The sequence below is a fragment of the Artemia franciscana genome, chromosome 19 (genome assembly GCF_032884065.1).
Source record: "Artemia franciscana chromosome 19, ASM3288406v1, whole genome shotgun sequence".
Taxonomy (NCBI): domain Eukaryota; kingdom Metazoa; phylum Arthropoda; class Branchiopoda; order Anostraca; family Artemiidae; genus Artemia; species Artemia franciscana.
In genome coordinates, this window is record NC_088881.1 from 3,526,376 (window position 1) to 3,549,027 (window position 22,652).

The following is a 22,652-nucleotide window of genomic DNA, read 5'->3' on the forward strand; positions in this document are numbered from 1 at the left end:
TGATTGATTGGTTGGCGAATATCGACATTCATCGGTGAATGTCAACATATACATAGTTGCTTGGTGTATGTCCGAAATGTCAGTTAAATATCCTTATTTCTGACTTACACCGGTGAATTTCGACATTCACTATGCACTGATGGTGGATGTTGAGTATTTCTGAGACTTTTTATATTCACTATACACTAATGGTGAATGTTGAGCATTTCTGAATTTTTTTATATTTCTGAGAACCAATTTCTGAGATTTATAACCTTACCTAATTAGTCACCACCAAACCTGCATACGACTGACAAGCAGAGTTGCCACCACGGTCAGTTCCTAAAGTGCTAGAATTGCCCAAATATCCGTGCCACAAAACAATTTTCGGTGCGACAATCAAATGTGATAGAGCTCAAATAGTGTTAAAATAGCACTTTCACGCTACAAGTGGCAACCGTGCAAGTGCTACATTGCTATAGATAATGAAATAGTGGTGAAATAGCAGTTTCGTGCTAGAGGAGGAATCCTTGTGGACAAATCTAACTGGCAAAGCTGACTGAATCGAAGCAGAGAAATGGACTTGGTGGGAAACAGCCAGTTGCCTCCTAATCGGCTCCTTTCTTTTGGAGATTCTCTAGAGCATATCTGCCGTGTCGACATTTACCGGCCAGGGTTCGAATACACAAGAATGTAATGAAATATTCAATATTTCAGTGACGCATTAGGTGTTTGTTGGCATTCACCAGTTTGTCAACAATCTTCAATTTTGGTCTTTCACGGTAACATACGCATATTGGACTTCACGGCTGTGCGCACGTCTGAGTGTATTTCTCGGTCTCCCACTCTGTCGCCACCCCCAGGGCTACCACTTCTGCACTTTGTGTGACATTCTCAACTCTCCCACCAAATGGCGTAGCCAAGATAATTCCATCTTTTTTCGTCCTCAATTTCAGAAAAAAAGCTACTATTTATTTATAGTAACAGTGTATATTATATACTGTTAAGAAGGCTTAAGTGTTTTGACAAAGTTAGGAAAAGGCATCCTTTTTCAGTGTGTATTAAGAGTTACAGGAAGAGCTTGCAGGAGCTGCTTACATAAGAGGAGCTGAGAGGAGAATGCTGCTCGTATTTTACTTTGACAAATACAAACATGTACAAAAATGTAACAGAATTTATCATAGATGCATAATTTGACATTTTTAATGCTTGTTTAAAACTCTAAACTTGGATTTTGGGGAGTGAATTTTGGGCCTCTCAAAATTTATGGGGTAGCTTTCTTTCATAAGCCATATGCGCCAGGGTTTCTGCTAGGTAAAATCAAGTCCCAGTAATTCAAGCCTTTTCGTAGGAGGAATAAGCTCAAAACAAAGGTGTATCCCCCTGAACGCCCCCTCCCTACTCACAAAACAGAGAACAAGTTGGAACGAGTCGCTTTTTCATGGGTCAGTTTTTTAACAGTTTGTGGTAACGAACTATAAGTAAGGAGCAATGCGACTTAATAGTAATCGAAACTCTAAGAAACAGAGTCCTGATAACAACAGATAAATCAAAAGAAGTAAATTTTGATGCTTATTCAAAATATACAAAATCTTTCCAGTTGAATGTTATCCATCAAAATTTACAAACCTGAGAAAATTTGCCCAATTTTCAAAAAAGGAGGGAAACACCCCAAAAGCGACAAATGATCTTAATGAAAATCGTGCCATAAGATTCAGCATATCAGAACACCATACTGACGAGGTTTCAAGCTCTTTATACAAAGGAGGAATTTTGCATTTTTTTTTTTTTGCCAGAAAAATGATCACGGATGCGTGTCATTTGTTTGTTTTTTTTTGTTTCTTCCCAGGGGTGATCGTATCAAGCTAGTGATCCTAGAGGATCGATTGAGTGATCATTTGATCGAAAATCAAACACTCTAGTGCCATTTTTAAGTGACAAAAATATAGGAGGGCAACTAAGCCCCCTCCCACGCCCCTTTTTCACTGAAGTCATTTTGTTCAACATAGTCAAAAGATCCAGTACTTATGTCTTCGAGGATAACTTGACCCCCAAAATTGACCGAGTCAGGATTGCAAGCTATGACCTTTGCCCATTGGTTACATATTGTAACCAATGTAACCTCCCGGACATTGGTCTGGGAGGAATCTTTCTGGTGGAGGGATTACGTGGGAGGATCTTTCCATCACAAAATTTTTAGGGGGAAGGGAATTTCCCATGAAAGAGAAGCCAGACTTCCCAGTATTATTAAAAAAATAACCAGATATTAGATATAAGAAAAGTTGTTGCAACTGAAAGTAAGGAGCAACATCAAAACTTAAAACAATAAGAAATTATTACGCAGCTGAGAAGGTTACCCCCTCGTCAATACCTCACTCATTACGCAACAGTTTTTTTTTTATAGAACTTTAAAAAAAAAACTTATCATTCTAATAGTTATTCTTAAATAATTGCAACAAAAAGTCAAACTTTGACGTTAAGACCGTATTGAGGTGATATTGAGTGGGGGTATTGGTATTGAGTATTGAGGTAATATTCTAAATATCAAATTTAATTGAGATCCGATAACCAGTTCGTAAGTTAAAATATCTCATTTTTTCTAATTTTTCCAAACTAGCCGTCCTTCAAATCCAAAAATCAATTTAAAATATCATTTAAATAGGTCCTTCTAAATATCAATTTTCATTAAGATCTGATCAACCATTCGTAAGTTAAAAATACCTAATTTTTTCTAATTTCTCCGAATTAACCCTCCCTCCAACTCTCCCAAAGAGAACCAATCTGGTCTGGTTACATCAATCACTTATCTAGGACTTGTGCTTATTCTTCCCACCAAGTATCATCACGATCTCTCCACTCTAAGCGTTTTCCAGGATTTCCGGTTTCCTCTTCCAACTCCCCCCAATATCACCAGATCCGGTCAGGACTTAAAATCAGGGCTCTGATGTAGAAGTTCCTTCTAAATGTCAAATTTCATTAAGATCCGGTCACTCGTTCGTAAGTTAAAAATACCTAAATTTTTCTAATTTTTCCAAATTAACCCTCTCCCCAACTCCCACAAAGAGGATCTCTTACGGTTATGTCAATCACGCATATAGGACTTGGGTTTATTTTTCTCACCAAGTTTCATCCCGATCTTTCCACTCTAATCGTTTTCCAAGTCAAATTTCATTAGGATTCAACTACCCTTTCGTAAGTTAAAAATACCTAATTTTTTTAATTTGTAAAACAACCAAATCAGGTACCCCCCAACTCCCCCAAAGAAAGCAGATCCGTTTATGTCAATCACGTATCTAGGAATTTTGCTATTCTTCCCACCAAGTTTCATCCCAAGCTCTCCACTCTAAGCGTTTTCCAAGATTTCCGGTTTCCAGCTCCAACTCCCCTCAATGTCACCAGATCCGGTGAGGATTTAAAATAAGAGCTCTGAAACACGAGGTCCTTCTAAATATCAAATTTCATAAGGATCCAGTCACCATTTTGTAAGTTAAAAATACCTCATTTTTTCTAATTTTTCCAAATTACCGAAGTAGCTCCCCCCCCCAAACTCACCAAAAAGAGAGTGGATCTGGTTCGGTAATATCAATCACGTATCTAGAATTTGTGCTTATTATTCCCACCAAGATTCATCCCGATCTCTCCACTTTAAGCGTTTTCCAGGATTTCCAAATCTCCCCCTCAAAATCCCCCCAATGAAACTGGATCCGGTCGGGATTTAAATTAAGAAGTCTGAATTATGAGGTCCTTCTAAATGTCAAATTTCATTAAGATCCAGTAACTCATTCGTAAGTTAAAAATACCTAATTTTTTCTAATTTTTCCGAATTAACCCAAGTTTATTTAATATTTTTCCGACTAAGTTTCATCACAACCGATCTTAAGTTAAAAATACCTCATTTTTTCTAATTTTTCCCAATTAGCCATCCCCCCACTCCCCTCCCCCCCAGATGGTCGTATCGGAGAAATAATTATTTCTAAGTAATCTGGTCTGGTCCCTGATATACCTGCCAAATTTCATCGTCCTAACTTATCTTGAAGTGTCCAAACTAGCAAAACTGGGACCGACATACTGACAGAAATTGCGATCGCTATATATCACTTGGTAAATACCAAGTACCATTGAAAAATAAAAAGTATTAAGAGACCAAAAAACAAATGGGATTTACACTCGGTTGAGAAGAATTAAGATGAAAAGACAAAGCATATCTTTCGGCAAGGCTTTCCGTCAAGCCGTCCGTGACACTTAACAAAAACAGAGAATGAAGCAAAAAAGTTCAATGTAAAACAGAAAAAAATAATCTTTTGAAGTAGACAGCAACAAAACAGAGAAAACCAGACACAGAGGCGAGTAAATCAATGGTATAAATATTCTGTAGATCCATTATATAGCAGTATGTATTATAGTATTCTTTATTTTATAGCATTTATGATTACTCTTATTTAATTATGAATTTTATTTGTTCAAAATATTCACTAATGTAGGGAAACAGTCTTCCTTTTCTCCTTCTGTCTTTTTTTTAATGTGTTTGTGCTGCTGCATTGGTGATTTCTCTTTTCATTATATTCTTTGCGCCAACAATTTCAATTGAACGCAATGCATTGCGAAAACGGGATCAAAAGCAGAATTACCTCAGTCGGGTTCGTAATTCCAATATCAGTTCCGTTAAAAGATTTCACGTGCCTATCAGGATCAACTCTGAATTCATAATCATATTCTTCTCCTGTCGAATATTCATCTAAAAAAAAGAAACAAATTAGAAAATAAACATGAATGAAACGCTCATTCTAACGTAATTTGGCAGATTCGATATCATAAACGGGGTTTAGCACCATAGTACATAGTACATAGTGCGGGGAGCAGCACCATAGTACAAAATGTGCCTATCAGGATTAACTGTTTACGCATCCTCATATGCTTCCCCGGGGGGGGGGGGGGTATTCATCTAGAAAATAGAAACAAATGAAAAACCAAATAAAAATGGAACGCTTCACCTAAGATTATTTGGAGGTTCGATGGTAAAAACGGGGTTTAGAATTAATAAAATTAATCCTTGAATAGCACCATAGTCATGCTTTTTAATCTATTACATCTAATCCATTATCTAAATTTATGGTTGATATATAAATTCCTTGAATTATTGTCAAACTTGAGCTACAGAAGCAGAGGTTAGGAATACTTTTGTGAATTGCCAGATTTATCAAACAGATAGCAAAATTATTATTCCAAGCTCCCATCTTTACGAAGTTCAAAAAATGATGCCCTAAATCTTCACTATGATTAGTTTTTTTGCCTTGCCATATTATTGGTAACATTGGTTTAATGATCGGTCATCTTATTTGTCATACTAATCATAAGATTAGTCTTAACGCTTACTCTAGAAGGTAGAACACAGGTCAACTCAAAAAATTACAAACGGGATACATTATTGACGTTATAGTTGAGCGTGATTTTGAACTAATCTATAAGGGTTATAATACTGTGGCCAAGACATAAATTAATTCATTATTTAACAATATGTTTATATTTGACTTTTTGTGCTTCATAGCTATGAAACAGCGTTATCTTTTATTTAGTTTTTTGTGCCAAATGATTTTGGAACTGCAGCCCAAAAAGGACAATAGAAACAACGGGACGATTCATAGTCTATGAAAAAAAGAGAAACATATTTTGGTCAATGCCTTCACACAGCTATCCTTATGCTGAGTGAATACATATATGTTGTTTCCACGTACAGGCAATGTTCAAAGCAGTTCTTTCTCTTTTCTTTTTTTTATAAGAATGTTGAACTCGAACGTGTTCGCCATTTTAAGTATCTTGGAATTTTTCTGGATGAAAGTTTATCTTTCAAAGAACACATTAAAATCTTGTCACTGAAGATATCAAAAACATTGGGATTCTTTCATGGTTCCGCTATCATTTTCCTCATAATATTTTGAAGACAGTTAATTTTTCTCTTGTTCATCCTTATTTCCTTTATTGCACTTCAGTTTGGGCATATACGTTTGCTTCTATTTACAAATCACTACAAATTTTGCAAAATTAAGCACTTAGGATCCTCTTAAATATTGATTTTTCAGCCTAAGTAAGACACCTATAAGGTCTTCTGGTATATTTTTGATCCTTCATATCCATCTGATTTCTATTCCCGTATTTACCATGATTTTGTTTTTGATCAACTTCCACCGAGATTTTATGCCTTTTTTACAAAAAAATCACAATTTCATAATCATCCCACATCCGTAGATCATATTTTTCATCTCAATTGCGACCAACGCCTAGGGTTGATTTTAGCCTTCGTCACATGGAACTAAAAATATGGAACTCTTGTTATTATTGTTCTTATTTCATTTTAGGAAGAAGTAGTGTCAGGTTGTTATTGTTTCACTTGCTTCATTTTAGGAAGAAGTAGTGTCAGGTTGTTATTGTTTTTCTTGTTTCATTTTTGGGAGAAGTAGGGTTAGGTTGTTATTGTTTTTCTTGTTTCATTTTAAGGAAAAGTAGAGTCAGGTTGTTACTGTATTTATTGTTTCAATTTCAGGAGAAGTCGGGTCAGGTTGTTATTGTTTCTCTTGTTTCATTTTAGGAAGAAGTAGTGTCAGGTTATTCTAGTTTTCTTGTTTCATTTTAGGTACAAGTACTGTCAGGTTATTATTATTTCTCTTGTTTTATTTTGTAAAGATTTAACCTCATAAATTAATGAAAATGGAATCTGCATGACGATTTTTTCGTTTCTTTGTAACAGGCAAAGCACTTAAGTAGGCCATAAGGCATTTGCATTTTCATTTATTAACAGTGTTTATGTCTTGCTGTAAATAAAAAGTTGCTCTACTCTTAGCGAAAAAAATGAAATAGTTATGAATTTCACAAAATCAAACAAAAAGACAAACCTCTAAAATATCAAAATGAAGTCACCCTCTAAAGTGAGCAGTAAGAAGGCGACTTTTTTTTTACTGGCTGTGAATTATCTCGTTTCGTTTTTCACAGCCCAACGTTTTTTCGTATCGACATTTTAAGTAAAGTAAAAACCAAAATGCAAACTATGCAGCCTTCATTACTCTAAAATCTGTTTAGAAATCCCATTGTACCTTCACCTTGGCCTCACTACAGTCTCGTTTTATTTAGAAACTCGATTTTCTTTTTTAAACATGAGCAAAACCAAAATACAGACTATGCAGCCTTCATTACTCTAAAAAATCTCTTTGGAAACCCCATTAAACCTTCACCATGGCCTCACTATAGTCCTATTTTATTTAGAAACTCGATTTTCTTTCTTAAACATAATGGTTATCTTTTTACTTTTTTTTATTGGCTTTGAATTACTTCGTTTCGTTTTTCAGGGTCAAGCGTTTTTTCATATTGCCTTGTTCAACCTGTGTGGCCTCAGGACTTATTTAACCCAAAAAGGAGAAAACCAAAATGTATAAGTATACATTACAGCTCTAAAACTCTCCTCGGTAATCCTATTATAATCTCACCTTGAACTCATTATAATCTCGTTTTATTTGAATCTCAATTCACTCTTTTAACCACATTGGTTATATTATAATTGTTCCCCTCAAATCAAAGCGGGTTGTCTGTCATTAACCCGTGGTATCTGATATTCCCGTGAGGATATGAGGTCAGGCATTATTTTGTTATTCATATAGCAATAAAGATATTTCATTGAAATGGCTATAATAATCTCAAAAGTTCCAGGCTCGTTTGATTTAATAAATCAAAATTCCTCTATCCATTTGCTATTGAATACCTTTGCTAGTGAATATTCTATGCTATAAAATGTCTTACTAGTTATTTAAACAGATTTTTTTTCATGCATCTAAATGCGAAAAAAACATGTAAAATAGCATTATTTTTCAAGTTTTTGGGTAAATGACCAATAAAAATTGCCGCAGTCAAGCTCTCCCCTGACACTTACCATGTCTCACCTACTAGCCCGTAGGTGTTTTGACCAAACAATACAAACCAACGAATTAAGAGATTTGTTTCTCAATTAGTGTTGTTGCATCAATTTATATGATCTTTAAACGAAACGAGACTATCAATAAAAAGGCAAACATAGTGAACTTTGACTTTTCTCGTTATTATTTTGATTTCCCATCACCCTCAAACTTTATGGGCTTCAGACCCCCCCCCCCCTGATAAGGCCTGTGTTGATTTCTGACACTGTAATCATTTTCACTCCTAAATAAATTTGATTTGATCTTAAGTTACAAGCGTTTAAAACACAAGGACTGGTTGGTACGAAAACAAGGTTGGTAGATAAAAACGGAGTTACCCATTTTCATCTGTCTGGTGCAAAGTGGACAAAAATAGTGTTTCGGTGGGAACAAAAGAAGTGACGTTTATGATCGCAGATTCCCCTTTTTGGACCCAGGATCGGTGATAGAGGGACCCAGGCGCTCTATATACTTTTGCACCTCATCCAAGATTTTGACATATATCTATTTTTGGCATTTCTATTCCAAACCATCTATTTTTCATATTTTCATTGCAAAAAAAGTAGAAAAACAGCGAAATCCCTCGCTACATTTTGATAAACACACTTTACCCTCAACCCCCGTATATTTTTGTGATTTGACGCCCCTGGTTCCATATTAATAGGGGCAAAATTTTTGTCATCAAAGACAACGATCCTCTATCCCTTAATACGTAATTACAGTTGTACTTCATTAACCTAAATCTTCCCAAATATGATGAATCTAAGATTTGTTTAAACAAACATCCCCCTCCTCACCCCCAATATCGTATTAAGAAGTTAGACCAGGATTAACTCTTTTCTCCCTCCCAACCTTCATCAGATTCCCAAACTTACAAAAAAAATTACACTTTTCAGATATCTCACTTGACAAAAAAGCACTTCTTCGGCGACCCCTTTCCCGAATTATAGATCCCCCCTCTCCCTCGTTTGCGGGTACAATCAATACCTGAAATAGCTACTATTTGAATTCCAAAATTCCAAATCATCCAAATGACGCAAAGCTTCTTGGTTTTCCCAAAATACTTTGCCAAGAACGCCACGTGCAAATTCTGACCAAAGTATTAATCAAGATAACCCCACAGCCATAAAAAATGCAAGACAAATTTTTTCTTGTTTTTATTGCACAAAAAATGACGATTTTACATTATATAACACATAAAGCGTACCATGATCATTTTGACACAGAAAACGAAAGACTATAAAGGGAAAAATAATTACAATAAGGGCGTATGCATTTGTTGTAGGTTAGGAGCAGAACGATTATAAAATATACAAAAAAAACGTGGAAGAATTTCTTCATAGATCTGAGAAAGGCCGTATTCTGCTGATGGCTAATTCAAGAAAATGTTATGTGTACCTCCTTTGACTATGTACACCCACGACTAATAATGTTTAAGATTTACTAAGTAAAAATATAATCTAAGAAACAAAAAGTTGTGTCGAATGACGTCTTTAATCACCTTCAAAACATCACTCATTCCACGTAACTTTTTGTTTTCCGTATGATAAGGCAGAGTGATTTCCATCATAATATTTAATATAATGATGGAGATTATATTTACACAATTATATTAAATTACTTTTTGTTAAAACCAATTACGATATATAATATATTATGGTCTATTTATGTGCTTCATAGCTGAGAGGAACTTTCCAAAAACAGTTAAAAACTTTTTAAAGAATGTATAATAATTTTCCTGTTTTTCCTGTTTTTCCCAACTTTCATCAACTGTGAAAAAACAGCCTGGGCCTTAGCTATTCTACTTTTAACACCTTCACTGCGTCCGTCGTCTTTACTAACACTACTACCCAGGTAATTGAAGCTATTCATTGCACCAATTTATCACATTACCCAAATATACCCTCTTTACCATCACTTATTCCTAGTCTAAGCGATTTGGTCCTCTTAACACTAGAAGTCAGCCCATTCTTGCACCCTGACTTCTCAAAACCTCCAAAACAATAATTCATTTACAATCATTCAAAATCATAGTAAAGATTAAAGAACATCTAACCCATTCTGTTTACTTTGGATTAAGCATAATCAGTTAAACAAGTAACACCAATTAAGCACATAGAAACTCTAATACATCTCTACTGGGCCAATCCGAAAATTTTCCTTCACAGTTAAATTCAGTCTTACATCACATATTGCCCTACTATTTAAATGTCAACATTCTATTCCCTTCTCATACCACTTTAAAAAGCATCAAACGAGACTGCGGCCAGTAGAGAGAAAAGAGATGACAGACTAGAACAACGCGGATATTTCACCTGTATGTAAACTAGGCATCCTCAGCACAAGATAAAAAGAAAAAACACTAAACTAAAAAAAATAAAACCACCACAAATAATAGTAAATACAATTATCACTACTGATCCACGTAGGGAAAGAAGCCATTAGAGTTACTTCAGTGAGAACATCAAAGCAACTGAGAAACAATTATAAAATTGAAATTAAGTTAATTATTTTGTTGCGAAATAAGCCTCTTGTTAGCTATTATTGAAGCAACTCCTTTTGGTCCAGTAGAAAATCTTGTCCCCTGGTGATTAAGTAAAAATTTTATTCCCTTATTGACTATTGGTTCATTTTTCAAAAGAGAATAATTTTCACTATTTACATAACTCTTGGCTCTGCCCGTCTGAACCAATAATACAGTTACTGGTGAAAATTATTTCAGGTGTCTTTACGTTTCGACAAGAATATTAAAAGATATCATTGAAGATACCAAAAAACAAAACCTGAAGAAACCCAAATATTGTAATTTTCTATTTTGTGTTTGTTCTATTTTTTATATCTTCTTTTCATACTTCTATCTACTGGTCTCAAAAAATTTTTAGACCAAGTTGATAGAACGTTAAAATTTTTAACGTTTTAAAATTTTTATTTTTAAATTATTTTTTTTTTTAATAATTTTTATTAAATTCTTCAGATGATAGAACGTTGGATATGCCATACAAAGTGGCCACCGTGGCTTCAACGTGACTACACTGATAGTGGTACGCACATATAGACTGAGACATATTGTAATCACCATTGGTGGTCACCACCGATTGACATGGAGCATCTAAACATGAAACAGTGACAGAAGAAAAGATTTAGGACTCACCTTTTTCTTCCCAAGAAACGACTGCTGAACTATAAAAGAGAAAAAGAAAAAGCATCAAGTGATATGTTTACTTTCTTCAAAGCTAAAACATGTTGAAAATTGCAAATTTTACCATGAGTTTTAGTTTGATTCCAAGGGCCCGGGGTCTGAGTCTGATCCAACCTGCCAGAATTTCTGTAATTTCGTTACGTTTATAAATCGGCATTTCCAAATATTTAAAAAAGAAAAACAAGAAGTATATATAAGATAATAACTATATAAATAGAATTTCATTGTATTTTTCAAAATTCTGCTCGCCGAGGGAATGAATTACTTAACAACATTATGGTTCACATCCGCCATTGCCCAGAACTGGTAAGTAAAGCTAGAAACGCCCTGCTATGGGTATCTATCCAACATGAGCCTTGATCTTAGAAAATTAATTTCAAACAAATGAAATACAAAAACATGCAAAATACTAAAATCCAAATACAAAAAATATCAAAACAAAATAAGAAACTTTTTTAAATATTGTATTTACCAAGGAGTCAAATGGCATTATTCCTAAAAATAATAAAAAAAAACTCATAGAATGAGTTAATCATAGAAAAGTAAAAAGCCACATTAACTTTAAGACCAGCAGAAATAAATTCCTGTATTTTTTCAAACTCAAAACGATTAATAATTACTATTGAACAGTATGTAAAACCCAAAACAAACAGAAATTAAATAAACAATCATAGCAAACAAATATGCAACAGGTACTAAGAAAAAATGAAACTTAAAACGAACAAAAATCACTACAAATAAGAGTTTGGCAACTGTCCCCTTCCCCCTCCTCTAACTGTAAAACCCTAGAGCCTGCTGCATCATTTGCGTTTTACTGAGAACTATATATGTCTTAAACAGTCCTTAGAAAGAATTAATAAAATAAAACTGAATATTTAACATTAAATGATATTAATAGCTGAAAGCTCAGGAATTCGAGATTTGTTTCACTGTAATTTTCTATTTGTATTTTCAATGTTGTAAATATCAAAGAAAATATCTGCGATATAATTCGTTTTCAGTACAGCGCAAATGAAGCAAGAGGCCTTAGACATTTACAGATAGGGGTGGTGGAAGGGGGAAAACAGTTTCTTTTTATTTAGCTAAGCATAACCCTCAATATTTCCCTAATTTTGCCCCAATACCCTTAGCTTTTTCGGACAGACCCAGCATTAAACATCTCTTCTTTTCGCAATGGTAAATCCTGCGTTAAAAAAAAAAAATGGACAGATACCATAATTTATATGCCCTGCGCCGGGGGCAGTGGAGGCATGATATCCTCAGAGGCATGGCTATTAGATATTGTGATTATTCTGAATAAAATGGCTTTGTAAGATCTCTGTCAGCATTAAGAGGAGCATCTAAAGAGGCAAGAGCGGGTGTGTGCCCTTCATTCCTTTTTTGACATCCCTCTAAACATGCCTTTAAAATTTCAATTTAGTACCCTTAGCCGTCCTTGGACATAGTTGTTGTGCCATTTTGACAACCCTTCTGCATATAATGTGCTTCGATTTTGTTTGATATCCCCCTCAACATTTTCTAAAAACTTTACCTAAATATTCTTAGCCATTTTCGAGATTCAGGATTGAACATGTCTCCCTTTCCCAATAGCCAGCCATGTATGTAAATAGTGGGCAACATACAACTTGCAACATATCCCCAAGGGACTGTCTGGGGTTGGGCCGACGTCATCCCAAAAGGTATAGTTATTTGACTTTCCGACTATTTTGAACAAAATGGCTATTCCAAAATGCTCATCGGATATTTGTGGAGGGAGGGCAGCTAAAAAACAGAATGTGAGGGGGACTGGTTGCACTCCGATGCCTTTTTAGCATCCTCTTCAACATACCCTGAAAGTTTAATCTTAATACCCTCAGCTGTTCGTGTGATATCACAAATACCCCCTTTTCATCAACAGGATATACAGAGTATCTTTAGATTTATTTTGAAATGTCCCTCAACATACCCGGAAGTTTCATCTTAATACCCTCAGTCTTTTTGACCACACCTAAAATCAAAATCCCTCCTTTTCCTAATGATTAATCCTACATGAAATACAGGTCAAATTGCATGATTTAAAAATCATTGCCCTGGGGCTATTAGAGACATAGTTATTAGATTTTTTGAATGTTTTGAATAAAGTCGTCTTTTCAAAATTTTATCAGTGACGAAGGAAAGGAGCATATAAAAAGGGCAAGAGGAGCTGATTGCCCACCGATAGCTCTTAAACATCTCAACGAACACACACACAGTGTTTTTTATTGTGAAGGAACGGACAGATGAAGGAAAGGTGCATCTAAAAAGGTCAAGAGGAGCTGATTGCCCACCGATAGCTCTTAAACATCCCAACGAGCACACATAGTATTTTTTATTGTGAAGGAAAGGACAGGTGAAGGAAAGGTGCATCTAAAAAGGGTAAGAGGAGCTGGTTGCCCATCGATAGCTCTTAAAACATCCCAACGTGCACACACAGTGTTATTTTATTACGAAGGAAAGGAAATATGAAGGAAAGGAGCATCTAAAAAGGGCAAGAGGAGCTTGTTGCCCATCGATAGCGTTTAAACATCCCAACGAGCACACACACAGTGTTTTTTATTGTGAAGGAAAGGAAAGGTGAAGGAAAGGTGCATCTGAAAAGGGCAAGAAGAGGTGGTTGCCCACCGATAGCTCTTAAATATCCCAACGAGCACACACACAGTGTTTTTTTTTATTGTGAAGGAAAGGAGCATCTAAAAAGGACAAGAGGAGCTGGTTCCCCACCGATAGCTCTTAAACATCCAAACGAGCACACACACAGTGTTTTTTTTTATGTGAAGGAAAGGACAGATGAAGGAAAGATGCATCTAAAAAGGACAAGAGGAGCTGATTACCCAGCTATAGCTCTGAAGCATCCCAACGAGCACACACAGTGTTTTTTTTATTGTGAAGGAAAGAAAAGATGAAGGAAAGGAGGATCTAAAAAGGGCAAGAGGAGCTGGTTGCCCACCGATAGCTCTTAAACATCCCAACGAGCACACACAGTGCTTTTTATTGTGTTCAGCTTCCCAATTCAAAGCTGTGAGGAGTTTCGACACCCTCACACGCATAGTTGCTTGAGCTTCTGACTATTTTGAACAAGATATCTATTTCTAAGTTTTGGCCAAATGTTTTGAAGGGGGGCAACAAAAGGGGCAGGCTAGGGGCTGGCGGCCCTCCAAACATGTTTCAAAATCTCTCTCAACGTGTCCTAAAAGTTTTAACTTAATACCCTCAGCTGGTCTTAAGATAATACATGACCTCCTTTTTGATAAACTTGATGCATAAATTGTCTTTTGATTTAGTATAAGATACCCCTCAACATGCTCCAAAGTTTAACCTTAATGCCCTTAGCCTTTTCGGATAGATTCAGAATAAATATTTCCTCTATCCCTGATGATTAATCCTGCAAATGGTCAAATTACAGAATTTACAAACCTCTCCATGAGTCAATGGGGGTGCATGACGTTCATGGAACTATAGTCATTAGACCGTTTGACTAATTCGAACGAAATGACAATTTCCAAAATTTTAACCAGTGCTCAGCAGAGGGGCGTCTAAAAAGGACAGGGATACCGCTTGCCCTCTAATTTCTCTTCAACATCTCAACATACCATGAAAGTTTCAATTTAATACCCAAAATAGTTCTATACATATTGAAGATATTCCCTATTTCATAACCAGCAAGCAAATAGTGTGTTTTGTCTGTATTCAGCACCCCTATCAACACTTCCTTAAAGTTTCACTTTAAAATCCTAAGCCTCTTTGAAGACCCAGGATCAAACATGCCCTATTTTCCAATAAAAGTCCTTATATGTTAACAATGGGTATCTTGCATAACTTATAGCCCTTGTCATGGAGGCTGGGGGATGCAAACCCTGAAGGCAAAGTTATTTGACCTTTGATTTGGTTTGAAAAAAAATATATCAAAATTTTGATCAGATATATTTGGGAAAAAGGGGCGTTGGGGAGGGCTGGTTGCCCTCCGACCAGTTTTGACTCTTAAAAAAGGGCAAGAAACTTTCAATTTCCAATCGAATAAGCCTCCTCCTAAGTAAACACGGTCACCCCTTCAGTAAAAACTTTATATGTTAACAATGAGCAACTTGAATAGCTTACAGCTCTTGTTCGGGGGCTGGTGGGAGGGTTCAACTCAAGAAGCATAGCTATTTAACCTTCAGACTATTGTGAACAAAACGGCTTTTTCAAAGCTTTGATCGGATGTATTTGCGAAAAAAGGCACGGGGAGGAGTTGGATTACCCTCCACTCACTTTCGACTTTTTAAAAAGTAACTAGAGCTTTCGCTTTCAAATTGAACGATTCTCTTCCATAGAGTATACGACCACCCCTTCCACAAGACTATTATGCGTTGACATTAAGCTGCTTGCATAACTTACGGCCCTTATCCCTTGGACAAATTATGACTGGATCTTTTTGGGGGGAAAAGGCGAGGGGGGGCTCGTTGCCCCGATCACATTTGAGAGAACTTTTGATTTCCAATCGAATGAATCGTCAATCCTGTGCAAGGTTTGAAGGTAAAAATTAAAGTTAGGTAGAGTTAGGTTAAATTAGGTTACAAATCTCAGCAATGGGTTAAAAACCTAACTCAACCTAACCTAACCTGTCACCATCAGACCTTGTATAAAACTGTAAAATTTGACTGGCAAAGCTGACTGAATCCAAGCAGAGAAAAACTAATTTCGGACATTCACCAGTGAATGTCGACATAAACCAGATTTCGGTCTTTCACCGTACCATATATACATATAAAGAAAAGAAGCAAAAAGGCGAAAATGATAATAAAAACTAATATAAAAGGAGGGAGAAAGAGAAAAGACAAGAAATTGACAAGTGAAAGAACCTAATTAGACCTAACTATTAATCGTTTCTTTTTTTCGTTCATTCGGCAATCATTGAAGTTGGTAAACTTGTCTTTGGCGAAAAAGTAAGATTCTTACGTCAGTTTCTCATATTCATTACATTTTTGAACGGTGTCCAAATGATTTGAATCACAGCCTTTAATAAGCCAATCCTGTGGTTTTCTATCAATACCATCAGAGCAGCGATTTGCGAGAGGACACCAAATGCACTAAAAACGAAACAAAGATCAGTTTCAACTACAATAAAATATAAATAAATATATTCTAATATATAAAATATAATAAAAATGTAATATATAAATAGTTGCTTCTCGGACAAGCTGTCTTTCGCATTTCTGTTCGCACTCAACAAGATTTACAACCAGTGGCGTAATTTCGCCAGAATCCTGGGGGGAGAAGATAAAGTTTGAGCGAATTTTCCCAAATAAAGTAAAAATGACTGTGAAACATTAAAAATGAGTCATATAGAACCATAAAGTTAAAGATATACTAAAGAAAACTCACCCGTTTTTGTGAATGCTTGCATTAAGCAGGTTGATCTTAGTTTTGACAATATTTTTTTTTAAAACTAAATTTCACTTGGGGGGGTTACTAGGGTCCGGGGGCTGAGGTCTGGGAGGGGCAGTTTGCCCCTGCCCCATAGCAAATCACGCCCCTGTTTACAGCATCTTCTTAATTCAAAAGATTTACAACATTTTCTGAATTAAAAAAGATTTATAAAACTATCCATATTATAGGCTCTATTATCCACTTTAAGCTATGAAAAATAGCTTGAAACCAACTTGTTAGCTTCACCAGCTTGAAATATCAAGGACCAAAAATTATTTAACATAATTGTAGGTCCAAGATATATATATATATATATATATATATATATATATATATATATATATATATATACTAGCTGTTGGGGTGGCGCTTCGTGCCACAAAAATACCTAGTTGGTAGGGGCGCTTCGCACCCCCCAAGCCCCCCCGCGCGCGTAAGTTGTTACGCGCCATATTAGTTACGCGCCATTGTAGTTGTGTCCCTATGTCCCACCTGTGAATATAGATAGATATATATATATATATATATATATATGTTTTTAACTACGTAAAACTTGCAAATATACAACATTCTTTGCTGTCCCATTGTCTGTGCATATAAATAGATTGTCAGGTTTACCGACTCTTGAACATGCAACATATAATGGTCCATGGGAAAACAATCCGTATTCAGATCTATACCTCATGATTCTAATGATTGCCCTTGAGCTTTGTTGATGGTGATTGCTAATCGACGATTCCCTGTATCGCCGTCGTCATTTATATATCCCCGTGTGCCCCCCGGTGTCCCGGTCGTCATTTATATTCCATGTGTTCCGGTCGTCATTTATGTCCCGGTGTCCCAGTCTGTGAATTCTCTTTGAGGGTCCCGGGCGTCATTGATATTCCTTGTGTCCCGGTGTCCCGGTCGTCATTCGTGTCCCGGTGTCCCAGTCTGTATATAAATTCGTTTTTGAATTGGTCTTTTTTTTAGGTTTTAGTTTTCTGCCTTTTTTTTAGTTTTTTTTAGTTATACCTCATGATTCTAATGATTGCCCTTGAGCTTTGTTGATGGTGATTGCTAATCGTACATTCTCTGTGTCCCAATCGTCATTTATATATCCCCCTGTGCCCCCCGGCGTCCCCGTTGTAGTTGTGTCCCTGTGTCCCGGTCGTCATTTATATTCCCTGTGTCCCGGTCGTCATTTGTATTCCGGTGCCCCAGTCTGTATATACATTCGTTTTTGAAATGGTAAATGATGAAATAAATTTTTGTATTTTTCCCCTTTTTTTCTTTTTAGTTTTTTTTTGGTTTTTACATTTTTTTAGTTTTTTTAGTTTTTTTTTCTTTTTTCTTTTTATTTTTTTTTATTTTTATTTTTTTAGTTTTGTTTTTCTCCTTTACTTTTCTTTTTGTTTCCTTTTTTTAGTTTTTTAACATGACGTCAGTCGACACAGAAACATGACGTCACCTGACACACAGACAGACAGACAACTTATTTTTATATATATAGATATATATATATATATATATATATATATATATATATATATATATATATATATATATATATATATATATATATATATATATATATATATATATACATACAAATATATATATAACAATCCTTGGTTTTTCATAATTTATTTTTCTTTAGTTACTAAAAAGATAGCATAGTTTTATTCCGGCTCAGAGGCGTACGCATTATTATTATTTATTTTTTTTGGGGGGGGGAAGCAAGAATTAAAAAAAGTGAAAATTTAAATAGGAATTGACCCTCCCCCACCTGTTCTGGCGTAGGTCCTTGTTCTGGGACAATGAGAATTCCATCTGCCTGAAACATATAGAACCAAGAACTGTAAGTAATTCTCATAAATATTAATAAAAGCGCCAAATTCACTAACTTTTACAGCTTCTGAAATTTTGGCAACCGAGAGACATCTGAATCCCAAAATAAATTCCAGCGATGTGCCTGGGCCGAGTATATGCAGTCCAAAACTTTAGACAGGTTTGAATGTTTTCAAACAAAATGGATCTATTAATTAAAATTGAAGCAATACTTTAGCCCAAATATCCTGAACTAGTTATAAATTTAAGGAAAATATTTTCAACTAGTCGGGGGTTTGGGGTTGTAGTGGGCAAGTAATTTTTTGAGGGTATTCACCCAAAGTAACTTCCATATGCTTGATGTATGTGATATAGATTTGATGAATCACGGTGTGCAGTTTCTCGATTACTGTTGGATTTTGTAAGAGCCGGTAGCCTTATAAAAAAAAAGAAGGCTTCAGACCCTCCGCTAGTCGGAGGCAGAGGTTAACTAGTCCTTTTCAGATATTAACCCGATGTTCCTTAAAAGGTATGATATTCTGTGAAATTGCTGTCAGTGTACATGGTGCGTTGTTGTTTATTCACAATTTCTGTTTTTTTGCAAGACACGACAAGGGTTTGTAGCATAAGTGGCAATAAACTGAAAGGAAAACTGAAAAATTGGGGGTAAAATTTGATTCCACTCACCAAAAAAAACCTCAAATGATGTTTACGATTTTCGCTCCGTTTTCATTTCTAATTCTAGCTTAATTTGCCGGTTTTTAGCTTTTCCCTTCAAGTTTCCTTCCACTCCCTAACTTCAGGCTTGTAATATGTTTACTCACTATTTTCTCAGTTTTGTAAGAGCAGTTGACCACACCAAATGGCTCCGAAATGGTACTTTTTCAAAATAATTTTAAAAACAAAAATTCTAGTTATAAAATTGTATAATGATAGTCTTCATTTCTGTTTACCATCCTTCAGCACAGGGAAGCCAAAACTCTGGAAGGACCAATTTAACCTTTAAAATGCAAAACACAACAGAAAAAATGGAATGGATTCTATTCAGTTTCCGCAAAGTTGTCACTTCAGGATATCAGCTCCAAACTTCATCAGCATTTTATGCCTCCTTTCGTCCAGGGTTGGGAGCTTGAGTTCACTCAAGTTTTCGTTATTTGGCCCAAAAATTATTTTGCAGGCTCCCTTCTAAGTTGTTTCCAGTTGGTTTCTGTGTTTCTCTGTAAGCAACGGATACCAGATAGGACAGTCGTATATTATAACAGACATGACATAAGATTTATAGCACGAAAAAAGGAGTTGCTCTGTTTTCCAAATATCAGAAAACCAGTTGCTTTTGCTGATGTGATCTCAAAGTACGATGAGTGTTGGAGAAAAACAAAAATTAAATTTGGAGTTGGTAAAAAATCATAGATTGGTCCCCTACAAAAGGAAGTGCAGAGAAAAAAACAAGCTAGGACTAAAAGGTAGGAGTAATTACTTCATGTATGCTTGGTTTGACACTGATATAAAATAGCTCTATAAAAACTTTCATAAAAGTATCAAAAATGTGTTTATATACATTTTATTACGATTTTCGGAGTCAGGCAAAAATTTCAGGGATAGAGAGGGGTTCAAACCTTTTTTCATGCAATGAGAAATGCTTTCACACCTCTTCAGCTACTCAGGGTGAACATCCTTGCACCCGAAACTGACATTTCAAACCAAAAGAAATCATAAATACTTATAATTTTGAGGAATGCCTTGTTATCATCTCCTTGTTATATAACAACGGGAATGGACTGGGACGTCCACAAACGAGGACGTTTGTGGAGATGTTTATCCTTTTTTTTATGTAATCTTTGAACGAGAGATCGTCACTTAATGTGATGCCAAGTATTTTTACTGATTTCTTTGTTTAGAGAGCTGCTGATTCGTCTATGCTCTTCTTCTTCTTAAGGAAGTTGACACTCATTGCACAGCTTTTGTGGAGGCTTAGCTGGAGCTTCCCTTGATCAGCTTGATGTTGAAGCTCTGCGACCAGGGGTATGAGTTGACTGGGTGTTTGTAACAAGAAGTGCAGCAGACATAGCGAAAGATCATCTGCAGATTTATACCATTGTTTGTTTCGCTTCATCAGTCGGTTGATGACTATCACAAATAAGATGGGACCTAACTTGCTTCCTTGGACCGCTCCACGCGTGATGTCTTGGAAGTTGGATGTTTCCCTGTTTTCGAGTTTTGCGTACTGTTGACGACCAGAAAGGAAACTTGTGATGGTACATAAGAGAATCAGCGAGACTTCCAGGACACAAACTTCGTTGATTACAGTCTCATGATCAAGCACATCGAAAGCTTTCCCGAAATCAGAAATGATTATTTCTGCAAGAGCCTCAGAACTTTTTAGGTGTTCTAGTAGATCATGAATATAAATAAATAAAATAAATATATTCGCAAATTTGATGGTAGGCCGTTAAGCCTCTACAAAACAAAAATCTTAATTTGTATTTCTTCTAAATTTGCACAAGGAGAAAATGTCACTTGAATAATATTCATCAACTTCCTTCTTGAATGTCAGTAGGTTTGTGGAGCAGATTACTCTTTCTGGTAAGTTGTTCCAATGCTGAACCACTCGGTTGCCGAAAGTCCATCGGCCCATGTCCTTGTAAAAGCGTTCCATACTCACTTTGTACTGATGTCCTCGGAGATGATTTTTATTGAACTGCACGATTCTCTGGGCTGGTACGTCATCCTAGGCTCCATTGCAGAGCTTATACATTTCAATAAGATCACCACGATGGAATCTATAGGCGAGGGTTGAGATTTCAAGCTTTCTAAGCCGCTATTCGTAGGGAAGGAAGCGTAACCTGGGAGAGAATTTATGAAGTAATCTGATAATGAAAATTAGGATCCATTTTATGGTCTGCTATTACTATTAGCCAATGTAAAATAAAATCTCCGAGGACTTTTGAACTGATGGGCGTCTTAATGTGAAACTTTCAGGGAATATATGTATGAGCAATTTCTCAGGAACAGCTTAGAATATTAAGTTGAAACTTTTGAGAGTGTTCAAAGGGATGTGCAACAAACCAAAAGACACTCTGTGCATACTTCTACTTCTACTATGACTACTACTACTGAGACTAAGGGTATGAACATCAAAATTATAGGGAATGTATAAGGAGATGTTGAACGAAATCAAAACACACACTGTCCCTTCAGGTTATCAAAAAGGCGAACTTTCAATTGTCCAGAAATAGCCTAGGATATAAAGTTTAAGCTGTCAGGGCTTGTTAAGGGGAATGTTGAATAAACCAAAAGGCATTGTGTGCATTCTACCACTACTTTTATTAAAATGACGTAACAGATATATCCCTTGCGCTGCCTATGATACAATCAGAATAGTCTAACCTGATAACGAGAAGGGTGCATAAAACTGTGCGGTATTATAGTCAGAATATGCATAGACATCATATAATCAAAATCCTATAATCTGGTTTAGACATAAAATTCAATCAGTATTATAAAACCAAACTTTTTATTGCCGTAGAATCACTCAAGTTTCTTAAATGGAATGGTGCTAATTTGTTCAAATTCTGAAGTTTTTGGTACTAAGTCATTAATCAATTTAAAGATAGTTGATTGATAAAGACAGATGAAAAATTATAGAGAACAGACGAAACTTATGAATACATGTTGAATAATTTCTAATTTTGAGAAAACTTGATTTACCTCAAAATAATTGAAATACATATGGCTAATGAATGTAGTTTCAGTTTCAATAAACTAAACAGAATTAATTAATGTAGTTTGGAGTCAGAAATAGCGTAACAGCTGTCACCTGCAAGAATTACTAACGCTTTAGTGGTCGGTAGTGTGCCGATACTTAAGCGCCAACAATGTGTAAGCAGTCGGTTTTAACGTGTTGGTACCACTATTGATTTTTTTTTTATTAAAAAATCATATAGAAATAAATGGGCACCTTTCATGCCATATTGTTATTGATAATATTGGAGTCCCCCAGGGATCAGTATTGGGGCCATTACTATTTTTATTTTATATAAATGACCTTTGGAAAAAACATATTTCAAAAAAAGTTCTTTGTCTGGATGTTGAGATTGATGAATAATAGATTTTAGTATGACATTTGGTTGTGGTGTTCTCGAGCTGGGGTGGCCTCCTCTGTTATCTGCTACCTTGTATGTTGTTTTTCTTTCCTTTTTTTTGTTATTTGGCATTTTCTTACCTCTGTTTTATGGCCGACACATCGATCCCTGCTCCCCGTCACCCAGTTTATAAAATTATTTATTATTTAATTCGGTCAATAA

General features: G+C 35.6%; 1 protein-coding gene across 1 annotated transcript in view; it reads right to left on the reverse strand.

Annotated features, from left to right (window-relative positions):
* The window catches only part of LOC136039641 (uncharacterized), a 97,061-nt gene that overhangs the window by 25,116 nt on the left and 49,293 nt on the right, over positions 1–22,652 (reverse strand). The window contains exons 8-10 of the mRNA XM_065723539.1: positions 16,069–16,199; positions 11,068–11,096; positions 4,608–4,714 (exon numbers count right to left, since the gene is read on the reverse strand). Of these exons, the coding sequence (XP_065579611.1) occupies positions 4,608–4,714; positions 11,068–11,096; positions 16,069–16,199 (267 nt within the window). The remainder of the gene's footprint in view (positions 1–4,607; positions 4,715–11,067; positions 11,097–16,068; positions 16,200–22,652) is intronic.